Below are 16,085 nucleotides of genomic sequence, written 5' to 3' on the forward strand. Positions count from 1 at the left end.
TGCAAATTCCTTAAAGATAGAAAGGATGATGGTTGTTTTAAATAAGGTGATTAAGTATAAAATATACAGCGGGATAAATATTCTAAAAAAAATTAAATGTTTTGGCATCTTTGAAAATGGATATATTACCAGTTCCTAATTAAATTTAACCCTGGTTGTAACAAGAAGGTTGGAATTTGTGGAGGCACTTATTACAGTTTTTCCATCTCTCACTATAGGAATTGAGCGAGTGCATTGAGAGATTTTTTTAAAAAAAAAGACAAGGCAAATAATTGCTGGCTAGTTTGTCTGAATTTGGTTATAAGTAGATTATTTGGGATAATTTCTAAAGGACAACATAAACAATTAGGAAGTCAAATTAATTGGGGCTAGATGCGTGGATTTAATAAGTGAAGTTCATGCCTAATGACCCTTTTTTGAGATAACAAGGAAGGTCAATTAAGACAATGTGTTTGATGTAGTCAATATCAATCGCTGCAGGCTTTTGAGGAGGACCTTTCGCGGTACTCACTCTTTAGGAACCATTGAATTCTTACGTATTCTGACTTTTAAAAAAACTCGATCGTGTCTTCCCTTCCGAAGAACACGTGCTGCGCTTCATCAGGTGGGTAGCCATCTCGGATTAGGAAGACACTGGAAATGTGATTCTAACTTTTTGTTGACTTTAATCGTATTTATACATATAATTCATCAAACAAGAATATGTCTATAATTACTCAAATATTATTGAAATATTAAACACCCACCAACAGTTGTAAAGGCCTTACGCAGTATTATATACATTTTTTGGTCATCCGGTTCTAGGAAAGACTTTATCAAGCTGGAGCGATTGCAGAAAAGATCTATGAGGTTGCTGCCTGGGATCGAGGGTCTTGAGTAATGGGGAAAGGTTTATTCCCTGAAGGGCAGCAGAATGGGGGTGACCTCTTAGAAATCTATAAAAATCATGAAGGCTATGGATAAGGTAAACCATCAAACTTTTCACCTGGGTGGGGAAGTCCAAAACTACCGAGGAGGTATAATTGCAACATTTAACAAGCGTTTGAATAGGTCCATGGAAGGGAAGGGCGGTTTGAACGGTTAAGGGGCGAACACGGGCTAGTGGTGCTAGCGGGGGGATGCCAGGATTACCATGGACCAGTTGGGTGTAGGGCCTGTTTCTGTGCTGCATTACACTATAGTGACTGTCCGCAACAAGCAAGGATATAAGTAGAGGCTCCGTCGCCGAAGTACAAGGATGCGGGAGAGGTGGTGGGTATAATACTGCAGGAACAGAACACGGCAATATTGATTGCCCTGGGTGTAAATACTGTACGGGGATTAGAGTCGAACATGTCCAGTAACAGAATAAACACTAACTGGAGATTACCGCTTCCAAACATTTGCTTATTTTAAGGGGGAAAGTTTATCTTTTCAAATAAAATAAAGGTTTATTCTTAGGAAGAGATCTATTTTGTGTATTTATAGCAGAAAACCGAGTCCGCAACAAGACACCAACTCATAAAATCCCCGCTCAGTTTACAACGACAGGGTGTCTGCTCAAGGACTGTAAAATCGCATGAAGGGGCGGAGCTGCTACACTGCGAGGGCGGGACCGGGAGTGGAGGGAACGGAGTGGGTTCACGGCGGGACGGTTCGAACTGGGCAATCCGGTCCGGTTTACGTGGAAAAGCTGCACAGACAGGAGCCTCTGTAGGCGCTGGGAATCTCCCAGACACACACAGTGCTGGCGGAACGCGGCATCTGCAGAGGGGGATGTCTACGTTTCAGGCCGACACCTCCATCAGGACAACATGCACAGCCAGATCCCAGCCGCCGGCCTCAGCTCAGAAAGGGGCGGGAAAACTGGATCGGGTCAAAGGTCACCGTGTTGGTTTAAAGGTCACAAGGAGCGGAAGTTATCCGCCGTGTTCTGGGTGGTTATCGCGCCGCGGGGAAACTGGGTTCGGTCCTCCGAGCGGGTTGGCGGCTCCGCTTAGCCCATTCCAGTGCGTGGGAAAAGCAGGTAAGCAGAGCATTGGCGGACGGGGTTGCTCTTGGTAACGAGCCGGGACAAGGCTCCTGTGAGTGCGGTGAAGCTACCGGATTGAGCCCGGGCCTCCGGTGGCGGCTGTAGCCTGAGTGCAGTGAACGAGGAGGCGGGGGTCCGGCTAACAGGAGGTGCTGGGCATGACCCCCACCCACCCCCGGTCTGCACTTGTCCCTCGCCCGGTCTCGTTGAGCGGCTGCTCCATCTCCAGGGTGAGGTTGAACGGATGTTGGCGGCCTCTCTCCAGCCCCGAGCTTTTCCCGAGTCAGTCATTGCAGAACGGATTGATTGTGGCCGTGCTGCTCAGTTCTGAGGCTTCAGCTAGTTTGTAGGATGTTAAACAATGAGATGCATCACCATAGACCCGACTTGCTCCCTCCCACCGCTGATGGCAAACTGCTGGCGAATGGTTGTCCAGGATTTCAGGACATCCTTCCCCCTTCCAGCCCGTTGAATGTGATCCAGTCCAAGTTGTGGCTGCACAAACACTGGAACTGTCTCCCGACTACCCAGTAATGGCCTTTTTTAATGGTCCCCTTCTGACTCACTATGACTACCTGCCTGAGCTCCCTGATAACCTTGTCCACAGCTTCCGTACATGTTGGAGAACGGACGGAGGATTGAAATGGGAGTCGTTGGGTGTTTTATTTTGGGGGGGGGGGAGAAGGAATTAAGTTTGTGTTAATATAGCTTGATATAAGCATTGGTGAATCTGCCTGCTCTTCTTACCATTCCCAGGAATTCGGACAAAATGTCTGGAATTGCCCTGAATCGTCTTTCCCAGGAAAGGAAAGCATGGCGGAAGGACCATCCCTTTGTACGTATCTTAATACCAGCATTGAAAGTTTTGTTACTGAGTTCACTAGAAATATTTTTCAGCTAGATATTTGGCATGAGTGTGGCAGAGATTGATGTAAAACAAATAGGTTACTAGATGTGGGAGTGTGGCTTCAGAATGTAAATAAAAATAATGATACCTGACTGCTCTTGAGGTAGGAAGTTTGTAAGGACATTGTTTTTGAATTTGACAAGCTTTAACCACATTCAGACAAACTAGCCTGCAGCAACTTGGCTCAACTCATCCGAGGTGCTTGTCTGAGCTCGTCCAGTTGCCTATATTTCACACACACCCCGCTAATCCCATTGATGTACCTGTCCATGTTCCTTTATCTTGAGACACCTGAAGACACAGCTGGTAGAAATACCCACTTCCACCCCTTCCTCAGGCAGCTTCTCTGTGAGGGAGGGGTGAACCTTCCCCTTTAAATCCTTCTCTCACCTTAAACCTATGCCCTCTAGTGTTAAACACCCCTGCAGAGTGTTTGGGGGGGTGTGGGGAGGGGGGGCTGTAAACTTAAATTTGCTGGACCAAATAATCACACCATGCACAAGTCTGTACTTCAGCTTATCACCTGTTTATTTGTTTGAACTCAGCCGGCGAGAAAAAACTCGGAGCCTGAACATCAGAGAGACAGGATTTCTGTCTCTGGCGGCTCGGAACGAGCTTTCTGTCTAACACTCAGAAACATGACATCTTATAGAACTGGCGAAGCAAAGAACAGTCAGTTTCGTGGATATTCCCACCAAATCAGTTACAGCAAAATTTAATCACTATGATGAGAGAGTACACTAAATCACGGGTTTTAATTACAGACAAATTCTTGCCTTATCAGTAAAACTTGAACAGACAAAGGTGGAAACATAGATCAATATGTGAACTCCTAAGACATGATGTATGCAGCATGTGTGAATACAGTCCACAGATTGTTCTCATAGGGACAGCTGTGAGTTGTTTTTTAAAAAAAAACTAAAAGCAATTTTTTTTTAGTCAAGGACAGTCTCTCCAACCTTTCACAGAACAGAGCATACACAAGCTGGCACCTAATTTTAACGCGCTATTTACCAGAATCAGAGAATCATTTCTTACTTCCCCAACACTCTTAAACGTCATTCAGCAGAGGAGGACAAAGGGCTTAATTAGGAAGCGGAAAAAAGATTGAGAGAAAACTGGCAGGGAACATAAAAACTGACTGTGAAAGCTTTTATAGATATGTAAAAAGGAAAAGACTGGTAAAGACAAATGTAGGTCCCCTACAGACAGAAACAAGTGAATTGATTATGGGGAGCAAGGACATGGCAGACCAGTTGAATAATTACTTTGGTTCTGTCTTCACTAAGGAGGACATAAATAATCTTCCAGAAATAGTAGGGGACAGAGGGTCCAGTGAGATGGAGGAACTGAGTGAAATACATGTTAGTAGGGAAGTGGTGTTAGGATTGAAGGGATTAAAGGCAGATAAATCCCCAGGGCCAGATGGTCTGCATCCCAGAGTGCTTAAGGTAGTAGCCCAAGAAATAGTGGATGCATTAGTGATAATTTTTCAAAACTCTTTAGATTCTGGACTAGTTCCTGAGGATTGGAGGGTGGCTAATGTAACTCCACTTTTTAAAAAAGGAGGGAGAAAGAAACCGGGGAATTATAGACTGGTTAGCCTAACGTCGGTGGTGGGGAAACTGCTGGAGTCAGTTATCAAGGATGTGATAACAGCACATTTGGAAAGCAGTGAAATGATCGGACAAAGTCAGCATGGATTTGTGAAAGGAAAATCATGTCTGACGAATCTCATAGAACTTTTTGAGGATGTAACTAGTAGAGTGGATAGGGGAGAACCAGTGGATGTGATATATTTGGATTTTCAGAAGGCTTTTGACAAGGTCCCACACAGGAGATTAGTGTGCAAACTTAAAGCACACAGTATTGGGGCTAAGGTATTGATGTGGATAGAGAATTGGTTAGCAGACAGGAAGCAAAGAGTGGGAATAAACGGGACCTTTTCAGAATGGCAGGCAGTGACTAGGGGGGTACCGCAAGGCTCAGTGCTGGGACCCCAGTTGTTTACAATATATATTAATGACTAGGATGAGGGAGTTAAATGCAGCATCTCCAAGTTTGCGGATGACACGAAGCTGGGCGGCAGTGTTAGCTGTGAGGAGGATGCTAAGAGGATGCAGGGTGACTTGGATAGGTTGGGTGAGTGGGCAAATTCATGGCAGATGCAATTTAATGTGGATAAATGTGAAGTTATCCACTTTGGTGGCAAAAATAGGAAAACAGATTATTATCTGAATGGTGGCCGATTAAGAAAAGGGGAGGTGCAACGAGACCTGGGTGTCATTATACACCAGTCATTGAAAGTGGGCATGCAGGTACAGCAGGTGGTGAAAAAGCCGAATGGTATGCTGGCATTTATAGCAAGAGGATTCGAGTACAGGAGCGGGGAGGTACTACTGCAGTTGTACAAGGCCTTGGTGAGACCACACCTGGAGTATTGTGTGCAGTTTTGGTCCCCTAATCTGAGGAAAGACATCCTTGCCATAGAGGGAGTACAGAGAAGGTTCACCAGATTGATTCCTGGGACGGCAGGACTTTCATATGAAGAAAGACTGGATGAACTAGGCTTGTACTTGTTGGAATTTAGAAGATTGAGGGGGGATCTGATTGAAACGTATAAAATCCTAAAGGGATTGGACAGGCTAGATGCAGGAAGATTGTTCCCGATGTTGGGGAAGTCCAGAACGAGGGGTCATGGTTTGAGGATAAAGGCGAAGCCTTTTAGGACTGAGATTAGGAAAAACTTCTTCACACAGAGCGTGGTGAGTCTGTGGAATTCTCTGCCACAGGAAACAGTTGAGGCCAGTTCATTGGCTATATTTAAGAGGGAGTTAGATATGGCCCTTGTGGCTATGGAGGTCAGGGGGTATGGAGGGAAGGCTGGTGCAGGGTTCTGAGTTGGATGATCAGCCATGATCATGATAAATGGTGGTGCAGGCTCGAAGGGCCGAATGGCCTTCTCCTGCACCTATTTTCTATGTTTTCTATGTCATCAGGGCAGGGAAGCTGACTCAACATCTGGGTGCAGGTCAATGGACTAGGCAGATTAATAGTTTAGCAGAGACTGGATGGGCCAAAGGATCTGTTTCTGTAGTGTTCTTTGACTCAGTTATGCCCCTCATAATTCTATGAGGTTTCCCCTCCTTCACTCCAGAGAAAATGTTCTCCGCTTTATCCATTTTCTTGTAACTCAAGCCCTCCCATACAGTGAAATCCTTGTGCAACTTATCTGCATGCTCTAGTTTATCACAGTCATCCTGTGGTATGGTGACAAAACTGTGCACTGCATTCTAGGTGTACTCTCAACAATGTCTTGTATAGTTGTAACTTGCTACCCCAAGTCTTCTATTACTCAGTGCAGGTGTGTAAAACACTACTGCACTGAGTAACCTTATCTACTACCCTTATCTGCTACCAGTGGTGTCTTTTACAAGGAATTTTACACTTGTACCTCTAGGTGTCTCTGTACTACAATGCTACACCAAACCCTACGGTTCATGTTAATACCCTGCCCTTGCTTTAACTTCCCAAAATGCATTCCTACACTTGTCTTGATTAAATTCCATCCCTCCTCTATTCCTGGATTCACTTTTCCAGTATCTAGATTCTGTTGTATCTTTAGACAACCTTCACAGTCCACTAAACCTTCAATCTTGTCATTTGCGAGCTTGTTTCCTGCATTCTCATCCAAGTGGCAATAGTGGACCCAGCAGCAATCCTTGTAGTATACCATTGGTGACAGGCCTCTGAAATGAGAAACGACCTTCTGACACCTTCCACTGAGCAAATTTAGTTTCCAGTTGGCTTGCTGCTCCTGGATCCCATGTGGTCTTGCCTTGACAGTCTCATGTGAAGGACCTTGGCAAGAGTCTTACTAAAATCCATGTAATCAATGTCTTGTCAATACTCTTGGGTTGCTTCTTTGGGCGGGGGGAAGGAAGAGAAACAATCAACTGTATTTCCACGCGCAAAGCCTTGCTGACTACTGCTGATGACTCCTTGCTTTTCAAACTGGAACAGATCGGGTGCCACGGTAGGGTAGCAGTTGGCACAACGCTATTACAGCTGGGGGCTTTCTGGAGTTCAGAGTTCAATTCTGGTGCTGCCTGTAATGCAGCTTGTGCATTCTCCCTGTGAGTGCGTGGTTTCCTCCAGGTACCTCCCACAGCCCAACGACATGGCGGTCAACTGTAAACTGTCCTGTGATTAGACTGGGGTTAAATAGGTGGGATCCTGGGTGAAGCAGCTCGCTGGGCCTGTTCCACATTATGTATGTATATCTTATCAAAATACAATCCCCATTTCCAGAAAAGTTGGGGTATTTTCCAAAATGCAATAAAAACAAAATTCTGTGATATGTTAACTCAAGTGAACCTTTATTTAACTGACAAAAGTACAAAGAAAAGATTTTCAATAGTTTTACCGACCAACTTAATTGTATTTTGTAAACATACAAAAATTTAGAATTTGATGGCTGCGACACCCTCAACAAAAGTTGGGACAGAGGCATGTTTACCATTGTGTTACATCACCTTTCCTTTTAATAACACTTTTTAATCGTTTTGGAACTGAGGATGCTAATTGTATTAGATTTGCAATTGGAAATTTTGTCCATTCTTGCTTGATATAAGACTTCAGCTGCTCAACAGTCTATGGTCTCCGTTGTCTGATTCTCCTCTTCATGATGCCCCGTACATTTTCAATAGGAGATAGATCTGGACTGGCAGCAGGCCAGTCAAGCACACGCACTCTGTGTCTACAAAGCCACGCTGTTGTAGCCCGTGCAGAATGTGGTCTGGCATTGTCCTGCTGAAATAAGCATGGACGTCCTGGGAAGAGACGTCGCCTTGATGACAACATATGTCTCTCTAAAATCCTAATATACACCTCAGAGTCAATGGTACCTTCACATACATGCAACTCACCCATGCCGTGGGCACTGATGCACCCCCAGACCATCAGAGATGCTGGCTTTTGCACCTTTCGCTGATAACAATTTGGATGGTCGTTTTCATCTTTGGCATGGAGAACTCGACGCCTGTTTTTTCCGAAAACTAGCTGAAATGTGGACTCATCTGACCACAGCTCACGGTTCCACAGTCTTTCGGTCCATCTGAGATGAGCTCGCCGGCATTTCTGCATAGAGTTGATGTATGGCTTCCTCCTTGTGTAATACAGTTTCAAGTTGCATTTCTGGATGCAGCAACGGACTGTGTTGAGTGACAATGGTTTTCGGAAGTACTCCTGAGCCCAGGTGGCTATAATTGTCACAGTAGCATGACGGCTTCCTAGGCAGTGCCGCCTGAGGGCTCGAAGATCACGCGCATTCAACAGTGGTTTCTGACCTTGCCCTTTACGCACTGAGATGTCTCCGAATTCTCTGAATCTTTCCACAATATTATGTACTGTAGATGTTGAAAGACCTAAATTCTCTGCAATCTTGCGTTGAGAAATGCTCCTTTTGAACTGACTAACAACTCTGTCACGAATTTTGGCACAAAGGGGTGAGCCACGACCCATCCTTGCTTGCAAAGACTGAGCCTTTGATGGACGCTACTTTTATACCCAGTCATGATACCTCGCCTGCTACCAATTAGCCTGCTTAATGTGGAGTCTTCCACACCAGTGTTACTTGAATATTCTGTGCACTTTTCAATCTTATTTTAACTCTGTCCCAACTTTTGTTGAGTGTGTTGCAGCCACCAAATTCTAAATTTGTGTATATTTACAAAATACAATTAAGTTGGTCAGTAAAACTATTGAAAATCTTTTCTTTGTACTTTTGTCAGTTAAATAAAGGTTCACATGAATTAACATATCACAAATTTTTGTTTTTATTGCATTTTGGAAAATATCCGGACTTTTCTGGAAATGGGGTTTGTAAAAATAAAGATCCATGTAATTGAGATAAATAGTGTCATTAAAAGAATTGTGTGGGTGGTTCTCATGGCTGCTGTTGCATTTGATCCTGTGAGTAATGTAGGACGAAAGCCAGGCTGTCTCCTGTGACTGTGGATGTTTTATGAATTAATAAATAGGGAAAGCCTGAAGGAAAATATTACAGGATCTTCCAGTTAATTTTTATTGAAATGGAAAGTGGATGAAGGGAAGGCAGTGGATATTGTCTACATGGATTTCAGTAAGGCCTTTGACAAGGTCCTGCATGGGAGGTTAGTTAGGAAAATTCAGTCGCTAGGTATACATGGAGAGGTGGTAAATTGGATCAGACATTGGCTCAATGGAAGAAGCCAAAGAGTGGTGGTAGAGAATTGCTTCTCTGAGTGGAGGCCTGTGACTAGTGGTGTGCCACAGGGATCAGTGCTGGGTCTATTGTTATTTGTCATCTATATCAATGATCTGGATGATAATGTGGTAAATTGGATCAGCAAATTTGCTGATGATACAAAGATTGGAAGTGTAGTAGACAGTGAGGAAGATTTTCAGAGCCTGCAGAGGGACTTGGACCAACTGGAAAAATGCGCTGAAAAATGGCAGATGGAGTTTAATGCAGACAGGTGTGAGGTATTGCATGTTGGAAGGACAAACCAAGGTAGAACATAAAGGGTTAATGGTAAGGCACTGAGGAGTGCAGTAGAGCAGAGGGATCTGGGAATACAGATACAAAATTCCCTAAAAGTGGCGTAACAGGTAGATAGGGTCGTAAAGAGAGCTTTTGGTACATTGGCCTTTATTAATCAAAGTATTGAGTATAAGAGCTGGAAATTTTATGATGAGGTTGTATAAGGCATTGGTGAGGCCGAATCTGGAGTATTGTGTTCGGTTTTGGTCACCAAATTACAGGAAGGATATAAATAAGGTTGAAAGAGTGCGGAGAAGGTTTACAAGGATGTTGCCAGGACTTGATAAACTCAGTTACAGAGAAAGGTTGAATAGGTTGGGACTTCATTCCCTGGAGCGTAGAAGAATGAGGGGAGATTTGATAGAGGTATATAAAATTATGATGGGTATAGATAGAGTGAGTGCAAGCAGGCTTTTTCCACTGAGGCAAGGGGAGAAAAAAACCAGAGAACATGGGTTAAGGGTGAAGGGGGAAAAGTTTAAAGGGAACATTAGGGGGGGCTTCTTCACACAGAGTGGTGGGAGTATGGAATGAGCTGCCAGACGAGGTGGTAAATGCGGGTTCTTTTTTAATATTTAAGAATAAATTGGACAGATACATGGATGGGAGGTGTATGGAGGGATATGGTCCGTGTGCAGCTCAATGGGACTAGGAAGAAAATGGTTCGGCACAGCCAAGAGGGGCCAAAAGGCCTGTTTCTGTGCTGTAGTTTCTATGGTATGGTTTCTATGGAATATTCAGAGCAAGATTCTAGTCCTTTCTGGAAAAATACATAAAATCTAAGTTTATTTTCATCAAAAAGCCAACTATTCGTATAGGGACAAACATTTCCCACTCTCCCAAGTCATGCAGACACAATTCCTGCTCACCCTGTATTAGCCACTATATTTTCTGGGAATTTGTCAATGGTGTCCACCAAGGGTAAAACCCAGCAAGTGTAAGGATAGTAATTGAAAGAATCTTGCAGTTTGTCGTGCTTGTAACAGCTTTTTAAGAGCTCTTAATTAGGTCAGTCAGTGACTACCCTGGGCTCATGCCTGGGTGATCACGATGGGGATGGAGATCAAGTTGCCAGGTGATCAAAGATTGCCTGTATTTTTGGCTCTGCCTCCATGTTCTGTGGATTTGTGGGGAAATTGGAAACCTGCATTATTATTTGGGCAACACATAAAAATTGCTGGTGAACGCAGCAGGCCAGGCAGCATCTATAGGAAGAGGTACAGTCGACGTTTCGGGCCGAGACCCTTCGTCGGGACTAACTGAGAGAAGAGATAGTAAGAGATTTGAAAGGGGGAGGGCAAAATCCGAAAATGATAGGAGAGGACAGAAGGGGGAGGGATCTGGAAAGTTGATTGGCAAAAGGAATATGAGAGGATCATGGGACGGGAGGCCTAGGGAGAAAGAAAGGGGGAGGGGGGAAAGCCCAGAGGATGGGCAAGGAGTATAGTGAGAGGGACAGAGGGAGAAAAAAAGAGAGAAAAAAATTAATAATGAATAATTAACGGATGGGGTATGAAGGGAAGATGGGACATTAACGAAAGTTAGAGAAGTCAATGTTCATGCCATCAGGTCGGAGGCTACCTAGACAGAATATAAGGTGTTATTATTTGGGCTGACTGTTATTTAGATGTGGTACGTTGTGTTTGCTCTGAGACTGGGTATTGCTGTCTTTTGGGGCAGTTTATTTGTTGGCATCCAACTTGAAGATTGCACATTGGAAGCGGTTTTCAGTGCAGCCTCCTTTTGGGATACCACTGAGTCTTGTCAACTGTCGTCTTTTCTGCAGGGTTTTGTGGCTGTGCCTGTGAAGAATCCAGATGGCACAATGAACCTGCTGAACTGGGAGTGTGCGATTCCAGGCAAAAAAGGAGTAAGTAAACTGACCGAGGCCTCGCTTCACATATTAAGTGCAATAAATTGTGTAATTGCCTTGCTTTTTGCCTCGACAGACGACTTGGGAGGGAGGCCTGTTTAAACTGCGGCTGCTTTTCAAGGATGATTATCCCTCATCACCGCCGAAATGTAAGTCTTTTTGTGTCTGCCTGTCTATCTATCTAATTGTCAAGAGCTGGCAGGTCCGTTGCTTTAAATTGAAAAATTTTTTTTAAATACCTGTAGATGCTAGAAATCATGAAATAAAGGCAAAATACTCAAGTCGGGCAACTTTCTATAGAGGGAGAAACAAAGTTGATGCTTGGGGCCGATGACTCTACGAACACTGAAAAGCCATTAATCAGTTGCTTTGTACCAAATACTTCGAGTATTTTACATTCATTGTCTTGCAGGCCAATATGTATATGCCACTTTCTTAGTCTTGTTAGACTCTCTTCAAGTTCGGTGCAGAACATGCTTAATTGCTTATTCCATTGCCCTGTAAAAGCCTAGATTGATTTACTTTGCAGAAAATGAATTGAAGGTCGAATTTCCTTTTATATTTTTGGAAAAGGTTCCTTTTGTATCATCCCCCTTTTACTACCCAAAGCTTTAATGTGTGTCTGGGCTTTTGGAGCATCCAATAAAGGGATTAGCATGCTTCTACCTACCTTAGATAAACAAGTCATAACCTTGTACATCTGTCAAATCTCTTCTCAACCTCCTTTACAAGGGGAAACTGGGTTTGCTCTCCACTCTTAACTTTGAACTTAAATCACCCATCCCTGCCAAATCTTATCTGCACTATCTCAAAGGCAATGAACCCAGAATTCTTAAAGGTTAAGCCAGTATTTTATACAGATAATCATGACCTACTTGCTTTTGTAAATTGTGCCTCTTATGAATTTCAGGATCATTGACTGAGTATTAATATGTAACTTTGAGAGTTCACTGCTGTGGTGATACAATCTGTTCATTCATTGTATACGTTGCATGTGTATGGACAGAAGAATTAATGGTAATAGAGCCATACTATTTGTGGGTATTGAGTGATTGGTCTGTTTAACATCCTCCTTTTCCATATGCAACCTTTAACCCTTTTCTTTTTATTGTAAGGCAAGTTTGAACCACCAATATTCCACCCAAATGTATATCCATCAGGAACCGTTTGTCTTTCAATTCTAGAAGAAGGAAAGGACTGGAGGCCTGCGATCACCATCAAACAGGTTAGATTGACGTGAAATGGAGTAGAACAGGGCATTTAGTCATTTCTCCAAGTGCAGAGCTCACTGTTTTCTGGTGGTGACGTCAGTGATTTATTTGCTTCATTCTTTGTCTGATCCAAGTTCAATTTGGCCACCAAGGAGGGTACCACAAAGTGACCATTACCACTTGTTGCGTAGTGATCTTAATGGGGTTCTTTCCTTACCTGGTGGTTCATGGAAAATTTCTGACCAGTTTAACTTAGTCAAAATGGCTTTGCTGACATCAAGAAAGGAAAGGTCCTGGTTGATAATCTTCTGACAGATAACTCAATACAAATTGGTTAATCATCCAAATTACAAATTGTGCAGTGAGGTGGAAGTGGCTGCAATCTTTACACTCGCAAGGTTTAGGGAAATGCTGAGGTGCTCAGTGCATAGTCTTTCTTTCCATGAGATTATTCTCCAGTCCGCCAGGTGTTTGTCAGTTTAATGCTTTAAAGATCTCCCTGTGATCTTGGTGTAAATTAACTCATCTGACTAGACTTTCTCTCCTGCTCAATCCAGGAGAACTGCCATTGAGCTATGAAGGTTGCACAACAGTGTTCACATTTTCCTTTATTTCTTCAGATATTATTAGGCATTCAAGAACTTTTAAATGATCCAAATGTTCATGACCCAGCTCAGGCAGAAGCATACATGATTTACTGGTAAGCATCAGCTCTTGCATTTCCAACATCGCTAATATTTTATAAACTTGGTTGTGCGGAGATTTGACTAGGATGACGTCTGATCTAACCTGTGAAATCAGGTTGCTTCCTATGGATGTGAGCAGATCAATATACCAATGTTTGTTTCTAAATGGTATGGTGTTAGTGGCTGGGAATGGTATTGGTTGGGCGGCACTTCATGTAAGCTTTAGGGACCACACGATTTGGAAGTCTGGGATGGTTTTCGTTGCCTAAGGTACTGCTGACTTGACTGCATCTTCAGTGCTGTCACACAGGACCTTTCTTCAATTTATAATCATACAGCACAGTCATTGCGCAGAGCAGGTGATCACTTCACTTCTCCAAGCAGGTTACGATGAATGCTTGATTAGCCTTTTCTCTCTGGCATAAACCTAGAAGGCTTCTATCAAAATGCAGTTCTGGCTATGATTCATCAGCTAGATTTGGGTTGCAATGCACTGTTGTGTTGTAGATTTTGGATTTGAAGTGAATGTATGTGTTAGAGTTTGATATTAGACTGCATGTGAACTCTTCAGGCTAAGCTGGAGTTCTTGTCTGTTTATCCACAGGAAAACCCAGCCCTTGTGGATAAACAGGTGAAATCTGACCAGAACCTTTGTCAATTGAGATGATTGGATGGCATTATATAAATCATAACTTCCTTTAAGAAAAAATCCCATGGGTAATATTGTGTATGTTCGTTTTACAGCCAGGACAACGCAGAATATGATAAGAGGATTCGAGAACAGGCCCTGCGGTTTGCACCAACATAAAGGTGTGTCAGAGTTGATTGTGCAATGGAGAGGACAAGGAATGGCACAGCAAGACCTTTTATCACTTTAGGGAAGTGTCCGTATTTTAAAAGTGGGCTTTTGTTTTATAAAGCCCAATGTATTCTTTCCACCAGGAACCATTTGTTTTCCACTGCCTTGCCCTGCAATCTGTGTTTTATTTGCTTTTGTCATTGACACCTGTTGCAAAAATGAATATTGGTTGCTTCAAGCCAGGTGCTTGTTGACTTTACTTTCTCCAAACTAGTTTTGGTCTCTGCATCAATTTGTATTTTTGATGGTTCAATTATAAAGAAATACTTATTTTAATAAGGAGTAGGCTAATCTTCCAAGAGCTGCAAATGCTGAAACTTTTAAATTTCCAAAATGCACAAGTCTGGATGGTAATACCATTACTGGCTATTTGCATATAAACAAAATATTGTGCATGATTCTGGAGCCAATATGGCAGTCTATTTGGGAGACTTGCTCCACAAGGAATTGGGCTGGAAGGACTCTCCTCCATAGGCTGTGAAATATTACCATTGTTTACAGCCTTTTGTTCCCATGTGTCTTTAAATGATAATAAAGATTTGTACAAAAATATTCTTATTGTTTCTGCTGGTTACTTTCCTAGACTAAACGGCTTTCCTTAAGTGAATTGCTCCTATCCCAAAGCTCCTTTCAAAGAGGGGATGACTATCTGCAGATTTCCCTGAAATTGTGACATGGGAATATGCTGTGTGTGTGCTTGCTGCTTCTGTTCATAGCTCTGGATAAAACTTTTTTTAACTAACAACCAGCCAGAGCTTTGATCGCCTACCTTTTTAGTGTCATGCCTTTTCACCTGACAGCAGCTGATACGGAAATAGTAGGTTAATTTCTGAAATCAGATGGTAACTGATGTTTCTGGTGATAGAATATTGTCCCAAAATTATTGTAAATAAAACTACAATGTCCATTCATTTGAACTGGTACCTTGCTTCAATGTTCACTGAAATCTTTTGTATGAATGGAAGGAAAGTGTGTTTGGGCCAGTAGAAGATACCTTTAATTGTGTGTTGTTTTGGGGTTGTTCAAATAAACTAAAATAATGTCTCCGCTACCAAATATTTTGACAACTACTTTTGACAATGCAAAACATCTGCCCTAAATGCTGCAGTGGACAGTAAGAGTGAAGGGGCACATTAGTGTCTATGGCCATTGGTGATGGGTCAATCAAAATGTCACAAGTCACACTGAAAAGCTGATAAGTTACTCAAAAGATTTGTTAAATAATGCTTTTTGCAGAAGGAAGGTTCTGGAGTTTATTGCACAGGGCTGTGGGAAAGATCAGCTCCTGTCCTCATGACACTGCTGTACATCTTAGAAGCATTCTTGGTCCCTTTGTGACAGAGCAAAACAGTGGATGGTTCTGATTAACCAGAGGGCGGCAGTTGTGGCTTTCCAGTAGATTAGAGATTAGATGATAAAAAGAGATAATATCTTAGAAAATAATAGTGGTACTTCAGTATATATAAGCTGGCTTTTTTATTTTTTCTCAATAAACAGTATGGTATTTGGAGAATGTCTGAAAGAAATAAATGAAGAGCAGTCAATACTGTGGCTGAGAGGTCATTAGAATCCTTTGTTTTCCAGATTTGCATGGCTCCTGCTAAAGAAATCAGAATAAACTTTACATTGCTTTTTTTTTTAAAAAAAAAGCATAATAGTATGTCAGTGACAGAAACCAAATCTGAAGTTCTAGGCTACTCCACCAAATTTGTAGGCTGATTAAGTATATTGCCTCCTTAATGAAGAGGGAGGTGTTGAAAGCTACTTAGCTGGGACTAGTACGGTAAGATAATGGTATTGTTAGCGATTTTTGCAATTGAGCAATGTAAAGTGATTCAGTAATAAACTGCTGGAACAGGGTTGTGGCCGATAGTCAGATTGACTCCTGCCACAGCTGTATGAAAATGAACCTCCATTAAGGTTCGGTTTGAAAGGTAGCTTTGGTTTTAAGGACT

At 42.7% G+C, this 16,085-nt stretch overlaps 1 protein-coding gene across 1 annotated transcript; it reads left to right on the top strand.

The window, feature by feature from the left end:
* Nucleotides 1–1,668: 1,668 nt before the first annotated feature.
* Nucleotides 1,669–14,682, top strand: LOC140202921 (SUMO-conjugating enzyme UBC9-like). The gene is made up of 7 exons (XM_072268514.1): nt 1,669–2,005; nt 2,768–2,846; nt 11,288–11,371; nt 11,451–11,523; nt 12,490–12,599; nt 13,206–13,285; nt 14,016–14,682. The coding sequence occupies exons 2-7, from the start codon at nt 2,781–2,783 to the stop codon at nt 14,077–14,079; spliced, it is 477 nt and encodes a 158-aa protein (XP_072124615.1). The 5' UTR covers nt 1,669–2,005; nt 2,768–2,780; the 3' UTR covers nt 14,080–14,682.
* The last annotated feature ends 1,403 nt before the right edge of the window (nt 14,683–16,085 follow it).

The sequence above is a fragment of the Mobula birostris genome, chromosome 9, assembly GCF_030028105.1.
Source record: "Mobula birostris isolate sMobBir1 chromosome 9, sMobBir1.hap1, whole genome shotgun sequence".
Lineage (NCBI taxonomy): Eukaryota > Metazoa > Chordata > Chondrichthyes > Myliobatiformes > Myliobatidae > Mobula > Mobula birostris.